Below are 9,871 nucleotides of genomic sequence, written 5' to 3'. Positions count from 1 at the left end.
TTCTGACATTGTGACACGCAAATCAAAGCAATAAAAAAGTTTACTCTTGTCTTCTGGCCATTGTTCAAAGTGTTCTTCATTTGTTCTCTTCTTTATTCGCAACCAAGCTTGTACCGAGAGTCCAATCGAGGGCGAATTCCACTATTCAACTTAAGATTGGTCTTGGTTATCACATTGCAATAGGTTTGATCATTTATTTTGTCTTTAACTTATTTACCTGTTGTTCTTAGTCATTCGTGTTGAATTAAATCACATATACTTTAAACCGCGTATAAATTTAATTGTTACTCATTTTCTGGGTTAAGAATGAGGATAGTTGTTATTGTAAGTTTAGCTACTTCAAAATCAACTTTAGACTTACGAGTCTATATTTTAAGTTTGGCTTGCCAAAACCAAGTCGAAAGTTTGCATAAGTTGGAACATCATACATTTGTGTGAAGCTTAGCTTGGCATCAGTCCCCAACTTCAGACATTTGAAAGTACAAGTATAGTATATGTCTGAAGTTTGAACTACTCATATATACAGTTTCAGACATATATTTCCAACTGAGTAGTTTATGTAGCCAGTATTCATCCCTGCCAATGATTTCAAGCTTTTCCAATAATATCTACTTGATTTAAACTCATTTTTCTTATTCGTAATTCAAGACCCACTTCTTTAAACTTACAACAATGATGAATAATTGCATGTTTTAATTTAATTTCTTTCTAGGCAGTATATATGTTTTAGGTATAGTTTAGAGGAATCTAGAAACTTGTTGAGCAATGTTTTTGATAAATGTTATATTTTTGGGATACTGAGAACCTCTTTAATTGCATCTAATCTGAGTTATATGGAGTAATACCTTATGATAATGTTACAATGGTGCTTTAATTCAGTGGCTACAAGTTCAATATTAGAAGTTTTATTTGAAGTTTAGGAGCATGCAGGTTATATTCGAAGTTTGCTAAAACTTAGAAAAAATGAAATAGCTTGAATAGCAAAGTGAAAACTGATCACGCTTCTACATGAAAAGACATGTCCTAACCACTGGACGAAAGGATTCACCACAACTTATGACTTCGCCAATGGGGCAAACGAAGACCTCATCAGTTTCAGAGAAGGTTAATTAGTCTTGATACATACTGGGTATCAAATATGGTGTAGTTATACTATATTTCTGTACATTTTTGTGCAGATCCATATATTGGAGGCAACGAACCTAGAGAGTGAGTGCATAAACCGGTCCCATGAAATTTTTACGTTTAAGTAGAATTTAGCCTACCGTAATATATTTATAATGATCTAAAAAAATTACCTTTGACATGTTTCCTCCAAGATACAACATGTCGATAACCTTTTATGACTAAGATAAACTATGAACTAATTATCGGATCCAAGAACAATAATAAACCCAGTAAAACCTCATAAGTAGGATTTGAGGAGGGTACGTAGTGTATACGCAGACTTTACATCTACCTTCACAAGATAGAGAGGTTGTTTTTGATAGACCCTCGACTCAAGAAAAACTATAGCAGTTTACCAAAAGAAATACAGTCTAGTAAAGAAGTCATGGAAAAGGAAGCAGTAACAACAACAAGAGAATAAGGAAACCGAAGCAAAAGAAACTTTAGATAGTAATAAAAATCTAAGAATAAAAAAATACAAAAATAATACCATAAAATTTAAATCCCGAATTAACCTCATAAGACTTTGGCATCATTGAGCCACAAATGTCTTGTCAACATTTCTTTGACATTCTTGAAACTTTCCACTTTTATCGCTTCAGTAGAATAATTCTTGAAAAAGAACTTTTAATCCTCATCCTTATGTATATAAGGTCACTATTTTCTACTAAACACTTAGTTAAAACGGTATCCAACCCACATCTCCAACACATTTCTGGCTTACACCCAAAATCCTTCACACACTACTCTTGCAAGTTCATCAACAACTGGTTTGCACCTCAATCTGTAATCCTCAAAATCTTCCCTTTCTTAAATGGCTACCTTAATCCAATTCAATCCCATCTCTTTCCCCGAACCTTCTGGTAATTCTCGAAAAAGAAAACGATACTCTAATATTAAATGGCGACTTATGGTGGAAGCAGTACTAATATCGGGGGCAGTGCTACTGCCCCCAATAATTATTCAGGACGTCATCCTGTTTACCGAGGAATAAGGCGAAGGAAGAGTAGCGGAAAATGGGTGTCAGAAATTCGCGAACCACGATCACCTAACAGAATCTGGCTCGGCACGTTTCCTACAGCAGAAATGGCAGCAGTAGCTTATGACGTGGCAGCAATCGCGCTTAAAGGTCGTGATACTGACCTTAATTTCCCGAATTCAGCTGCCTCTTTACCTGTTCCTGCCACGAGCTCGCCTCGTGATATTCAGGCAGCTGCAGCCAGTGCGGCTGCAGCTGTAGGGGCAGCTGGAGACGCGATATTAGCACGTAGAGAAGTACATGATCAGAAGAGTAAATTGGTTTCGGAGAATTTAGGGTTTGAGAATAATTATGAGTTTATGGATGAGGATTTGATTTTTGATATGCCTAATGTTCTTGTGAATATGGCTGAAGGGATGTTACTTAGTCCGCCGCGGTTTAATTTACCTGATGATGATATTGCTGCTGCTGCTGAATATACTGCATACCAGAATTTGTGGAATTATCCCTAATTGCCATATCTTCAAGCAACTTAAAAATTAAGTTTACTGTGATTATGACAAGTTTATAAAAATAATATTGACCTTAAATAAGATGAAAATGTTGTATATTATCTCAGCTATTTGTGGGAGTGCAGTTTGTGTGTGTTTAATTTGCATGTTCTTTTATTGCATGTAAAGGATTTTTATGTTTTTCAGCTCAGTCACCTCTTTTCTAATCACTCTTAATGAAACTGCTTTTTCTGTTATAACATCTATCTTTGCACAGTAAGCAACTTAATTAATTTCTGCTTGATCGAATGACTAAATAATTTCTTTCCTTAAACCTAACTTCTTTTATCTGTCCATTTTCTTGTTTGATAAGATTAATTAATTTCTGCTTGTGCACGAACATCTAACTTTAACACAAAGAAAGTTGCCAAAAAAGGTATACTGAGTACTTGCTGAGAGAGCGTGATACTTACTGGTTCTAAAGTTTGGAAGTTTGAACTGTTAGGCATCAACATAAAAATGCTTTTCTTGCTTCCTTATTAGGGTACGCCACCTATCGCCTTTCATTCGGAAAAGGAATGGGAATCCTATCGATAAAGAAGAGGCATAAGCATCGTCTCTTGATCCAATCCATCTTCCCTAGCCTACCCAATACACTCTTGATATGAAAGCAACCTCCCGAGTCGCGCCATAGAGAAGAGATTGAAAGTCTGGGTCCCCTTGATGTCCCTCTGATGTTTGGCTATAATTCTATATTTTTAGTACATTACTCGCATTATATTTTGGTATTTTATTGATTAATTGTGCTATGTTTGATCTTAATTGAGTTGTTTTTATATATAGGATCATTGGAATACATAAAGGAATAATAGTTGCATAAAATAATGTTGAAAATACAAGAATAGAACATGAAAGGAAGATCAGCGCAAGGCAGGGAAGAGACCTGGCCCCAGACTAGGCCTTGCCAGGTCCAGGGCGAGGTTCCATCTCGCCCCAAGCCTCGCCTTAGCTGGCTTATGGTGAGAGGTTACCTCGCCGCAGGCCTCGCCTGGCTTATGGCACGCTCCAAACTAGGCCTTGCAAGTTAAAGGCCTGGTCCCCAATCCGCGAATAATTTGTTTCCTACTAAGTTTTGGACTTGGAGACTTCGACCCTAGCACACCCTAAACATGTCTAAGAAGGAGATTGGACGTTATTTAGAGGGAAATTCGACCAAGGGAGAGCACGAGCCACTGTGGAGGCCAGAATTTATCAGATTCCATCTTTCTTTCGCCAAACTTAGTAATTTTGATGTTTCTTTGGATGATTTGTTGTTTTGCTACCATGTACATCTGGAGCTAAACTTCACGTTCTAGGGTTGTGGTTCTTTCATGAATATTGTTATTTGGATATTAATTTTGATTTCTTGATTTATTGTGTTAGTTTCTTTATTCAATCTTGCGCTTAATTATTTGATTGGTTGATTACCAATTAAATAATATCTATAGATCATATATAGGCGTTAGGTTAGCTCGAATAGGCGAGTAAGAGCTCGATAGATTTTTATGAGTAATATTAACCCTGTCAACTAGTAAATCAGATAATTAATTAGTCAATTCAAGTGAAGAGTATAATAGGATTGTTAGATAGCCCATAACCCTAAATCGTTTTCATCCCATTGATAACATAAAAATTTATTCTCCTTTATTTAGAACTCGTTATTTGTTTTCTTTTTATTTTAATTAGCTTAGAGTCAAATACTTTTAGAACTAATTCTTGTTTAGATAATTAGGATAGTCTAATTTAGTTAATAGCTGATAACAAATCCTCGTGTATTCGACATCCGATTTTTAGTCACTTTATTACTTGACGACCGCGTATACTTGCGTTTGCATTTGATCGCAACACCCTCCCTTGAACCTGAACTGATCGAGAGAGATGAACTGAGGAATTCTACCATACTCGGCGCAGCTATGATTGTTGATCCCGCGGAGTCTACCCGAAGGTTCCAGCAAAAATATCTATTGGATTTCGGCTCTTTGGTAGAGTGAAGCAATCAGTTGGGGAAAGTTTTGTCAATAAGAATTATTAAAACTTTGATTCTAGTTAGGGTTTTGTCCAACTAATATAATCTTGTAATATACTATTTTGTCCCTCTCTATTCAAGGAAATGATATGGTTCGTTGGTTAACGGGACAAGGTCTCTTGAGAAAAGTAGTTATTATTACATTCATTTACTTCAATTTTTTAGCTTGCACAATGGAAGTTTAACTAATTTACACAAGATATTGGATAGCTAGTTTCAGATGATATGTTTTTTTTCATGTATTCCCTAAGAGGAGTGTTGCTTCCAAACGCACACACAAGTATACGTGGTCGACAAGTAATATAGAATTGTAAGTCTAGATATCGTACCCACAGGGACTTGTGATTAACTATCAACTAAACTAAACCAAACAATTAATCTATTCAAGCGAATCCTAACGTATGAATATTTAACTAAAATAAATCTAGAGTAACAAACTAAGAGATTAAAGAAAACAAGTTGGCGAATTATAGAGACGAATTCAATGTGAGTGAATATTCTAGAGCTATGGGTTAGCTAACAATCCCGTTGAGTTTTTCACCTAAATCGTCTAATTAAGTTATCTGATTTATTGGTTGACAAGGTTAATATTGCTCGTAGCCTTCTCCCGAAGTACAACTCGCCTATTCAAGCTAACCTAACGCCTATATTCCTATGGAATTAGGATTAACAAGAACGCATTTATAATTCCCGTATAATAACCAAGCAAGGCGATTAGGTATATTCCTATCCTAACCGCAAATCTGCTCCCCCTAAGAGTTAAGATCTTGCTCTACTCAATCTTATATGCAATTTAGAATTCCCTCTCCCGAGCTCAATCCTAGATTCGTAGATAATATTCAATTGGTGATCAAGCAATCAAATAATTAAGCGCAAGATTGAATAAATAAACCAATATGATAAAATAATAAGAACAATTCAAGCTTCAACTACAACGTTCATGTAGCACCCAACAACTCTAGAACAAATAAACTATTAAACTAAAGGAAGAGAAGAGAAGAAAAACTAGTTAGAAGCCTCCTCCAAGCGTGGTGTGTGTTCCTCCACGTGAATTCTCCTCCAAAATATGTTAGATCTCTCTAAAGTGGCGTCCTCCTCTTCAAAATACCGTTTTTCCATGTATATATACCAAGTAGGGTTGGGCCCAAACAATTATACCTTCTTCAATGTGAAAAATGACATTTTTCCCGGGTTTGACTAGCGCGGTCGCACATCTGGGCGCGCTAGTTGGACAACTTTCTGTCCTGGGCGCGCTAAAACTAGCGCGATCGCGCATCTTGGACCGCACTTGTCACCCTGTTCCATTTGGAATTTTGAAAAACATAAAACATGAAAGTTGTAGCCCTTTGAGTTAGCTTTCCAACCATATATTGTGGAGCCAAAATGGAGTTCTGAGCAAAACGTTATATCTATTTTACTAGACAGTGCGCGATATGCCTACTGGAGTCTTCGTTCACTCTAACTATCATCCGTTGACTCCCGAACACGATCCCGGCTTAATTCCTTGAACTTTTACTCAAACTTTAAAACTCTAAATTACTTGAATTCATTTCATAACATCTACATAGCTCGGAATCACTCCTACAAGGCATAAAACACACCGTTAGTGCAAAATACCAGCGATTAAAGCTCAAACTCAACTAAAGTGCAGTAAATTAGAGTGTAATAATCGACTAAAATACGTAATTATAACCTATCATCAACACCCCACACTTAAACCATTGCTCGTCCTCGAGCAATCAAACTACACTTTATAAAGACACGACCTTTTTAAACAATTCTCCTAACTTATCACACCAAGAATATTTAAAATAGACTAAGCACAAGAGTGTAACATTTTCACCTCAAGATTTGACTCACAAGTACCACACATTATTCGCAACTCACCCACTTACTCTAACATAGAGGTCAATGATATTACCTTTCCTTCATGAATCAAGTGCCCTCACACAACCAACGAGAGTAGTCCCACACAATAAAATTTAAGAACACTTAGGAACTCAAGACAGAAAGAATTCACTCACTCTCAGAAATAACATTCATATGCCACAAAAGATGCACCATAGGCTTGCCCGTAGTGTACTACTCTACTAATCGAGCTCATTCAGTCTAGGATCAAGTAGGACTTTATTTGGTTGTAATGTAGGCTGAGGGACGGTTAGGATACATTTAGATATAAGAGTGACTACACCTCCCTAAGCACTTTAATACATATACTTTAACATTCAAAACTCCATACTTATGCCAAACCATAACTCACCTTCACATCAATATATATTGATTCCCCACTTCTTTAAGCACAATTATATCAAGCGTCACCACTATCACAGATTATTTTTCACAGCAATACAACTATTTTTTTTTTCTTGTTCAATTCAAGTGGCTCTTACTTTTTTTCAAAACACTGCACCTTTCTCCTTATTTCATTAGTTCCACTCAAAAGCCAAACCAACCACCCCACACTTTAACTTTTACAAAGTTCATAACGATCAAGTGCTCATGATAGGTGAAAAGGTTCAAATAAATGGTTAATTCAAACAAATGAGTAAGGCTTGTAATGTGGTTGCCAAAGAAACAGGATTACAGGCTCAAAGAGGTTAACTATGATACATAACAATTAGGCGGTTAAAATGTTTATATGGCTCAACAAAAAAATGCCTATATCACTTCCAAGACTGAACAAAACTACTATTTCGCTTTGCAAACACACGGGGCAAGTTCTAGACATCAAATGCAATGCACAGAATAACCCAAAACCTTACACACACATGGCACATAACTCACTCAGGATTGGACTCATCAAGACACTCTAGTCAAAGAAGTTAAGCAAAGTTAAGATCATACAATTTAAGGTACTTATACAAGAGTCAAAAACTGAGCCTAAGCGTTACAACCAAAGCACTCACTATTCTCAAGGCATGACAAAGTCAAGATATTGCTTCAATTCAAAACATAGCACCATGGTTTCTCTCCTAAAAAAAAGAACTACCTACACCCGGTTCAAACAAAACCCTTGGAAAAGAACCGCGGCACAAAGAAAAACCAAGGGGGAATTGCTACACTATCTATAAAGAAAATCTTTTTGTCCTTTCTCTTTAGACTTACATCCCTCAAGAAAACTGTCTAGGAGATCCATCGTCGGGAAAAGTCTATTTTTTTTTTCGTTTTTCTACCAAAAAAATAATTCAATTAAACTAACACAACTAAAATAGCATAGAAAGTCACTCAGACAATCTCCTCACCCCACACTTAAAATTATGCAATGTCCTCAATGCACACTATAAATAATAAGAGGGTAAAAGAGACTCCCTGATAGGCCAAAGGCCGAAGAATTAGCAGCTCACGGGATACTCAGACTTCTCCCACGTATGATCCCTTGTGCGGGTACCTCACACTCAGTTTCAAACACATGCTCGCTTTTGCACTCGCCTATTGGCTTTGACTCCATGCTTTTACTCCTACAAAATACAAAAATAATACTACAAAAAAAAAATAATACAATAAAATAAAAATAAACAAAAAAAAAAGAAAAAAAATAGAATTGGGTTGCCTCCCAACAAGCGCTTGATTTAACGTCGCGGCACGACGCCATCACTTTCACCACTTTTCCTTCCACTTTGAAGATATAAATTGCGCCCCAAATTTTGCATCAATTTTTTTGTCACGTTCATGAGGCGGTGGTGTGAAAATAAAGGAACCAAGCAATAGATATCGCATCTTGCACTTTTTGGCCCTTAAGTGAGGAATGTCGTTTTGTCTCCTTGGCATCGCAAATTTCAGAATATAAACACTTTGTTCTCATCCATTGACTCCTCTATAAGCTCGAATGGATCAATTTCTATGTCACCAACCAAACACAATGTTGAAAAGTGTTTAGAATGAGGTCCAATACGCTCCATCTCCAAAATTGCATTATTTTTGACATCCTCAATTTTGCACTCTTCAACCTCGGCAACATCAACAAAAGCATGGTCTAATGATTGGTATTCTCGTTTTAGCTCCTCAATTTGGCCTAGAAGATCTTTTTCAGCTTCACAAAACTCATCACTAAATTGTTGGGCGTTACATGCATCAATCTTTGCACTCAAATTTGCCTCTAAGCCGCGAATAGCACTGCCAAATTGGTCGATCTCTTGTCCCAGTTCAGCTCTTCCTTCTATAAATTGTTGCATCTCATTCATAATTTTCTCACGAAAACCTCCATATTCCTCTAATAATTTCATGTGCATATCAAGAAGGCGAACATCATGTTCCACATCATCCAATTCGTTACCCATGTCAAACTCACAAGAATTATTAGAATCAACATAAGAAGGGACTGGAGTAGGATAACAACACTTAGGATAATTATTCCAATTTCCATCACAAATAGTACAGGAAGGAGATGGTGCACACAACTCGGTACTAGGAATATTTTTACAATATTGCCACAAGTGGGGTCCTTTACAATATGGACAAGGATCACAAAATAAGAATACTTACTATCCCACCACTTTACGCTCAAAGATGCCATATATGAAAAAAAATAAAAAAAATATAATACTAACTACACAAACTAAAGTTAAAAACTTAAATAGATAAAAAGTAAAAATCTAATCTAGTAAGATAGTTAATTTCTAAGTCCCCGGCAACGGCGCCAAAAACTTGTTTCTCCCTAACGCACACGCAAGTATACGTGGTCGACAAGTAATATAGGATTGTAAGTCCAGATATCGTACCCACGGGGACTTGTGATTAACTATCAACTAAATTAAACCAAACAATTAATCTATTCAAGCGAATCCTAACGTATGAATATTTAACTAAAATTAATCTAGAGTCACTAATTAATAGATTAAAGAAAACAAGTTGGTGAATTATAGAGACGAATTCAATACATGTGAATATTCTAGAGCTATGGGTTAGCTAACAATCCCGTTGAGTTTTCCACCTAAATCGTCTAATTATGCTATCTGGTTTATTGGTTGACAGGGTTAATATTGCTCGTAGCCTTCCCGAAGTACAACTCGCCTATTCAAGCTAACCTAACGCCTATATTCCTATGGAATTAGGATTAACAAGAACGCATTTATAATTCCCGTATAATAACCAAGCAAGGCGATTAGGTATATTCCTATCCTAACCGCAAATCCGCTCCCCCTAAGAGTTAAGATCTTGCTCTACTCAATC

At 36.4% G+C, this 9,871-nt stretch overlaps 1 protein-coding gene across 1 annotated transcript; it reads left to right on the top strand.

Annotated features, from left to right (window-relative positions):
- Positions 1-1,596: 1,596 nt before the first annotated feature.
- LOC109214975 (ethylene-responsive transcription factor ERF024-like) lies at positions 1,597-2,658 on the top strand. The gene has a single exon (XM_019378957.1). It carries the CDS (start codon positions 2,068-2,070, stop codon positions 2,656-2,658), a length of 591 nt encoding a protein of 196 aa, XP_019234502.1. The 5' UTR covers positions 1,597-2,067.
- Positions 2,659-9,871: the final 7,213 nt, after the last annotated feature.

This window comes from Nicotiana attenuata, unplaced genomic scaffold (genome assembly GCF_001879085.1).
Source record: "Nicotiana attenuata strain UT unplaced genomic scaffold, NIATTr2, whole genome shotgun sequence".
Taxonomy (NCBI): Eukaryota; Viridiplantae; Streptophyta; class Magnoliopsida; order Solanales; family Solanaceae; genus Nicotiana; species Nicotiana attenuata.
This window is presented reverse-complemented; position numbering and strand designations above follow the sequence as displayed.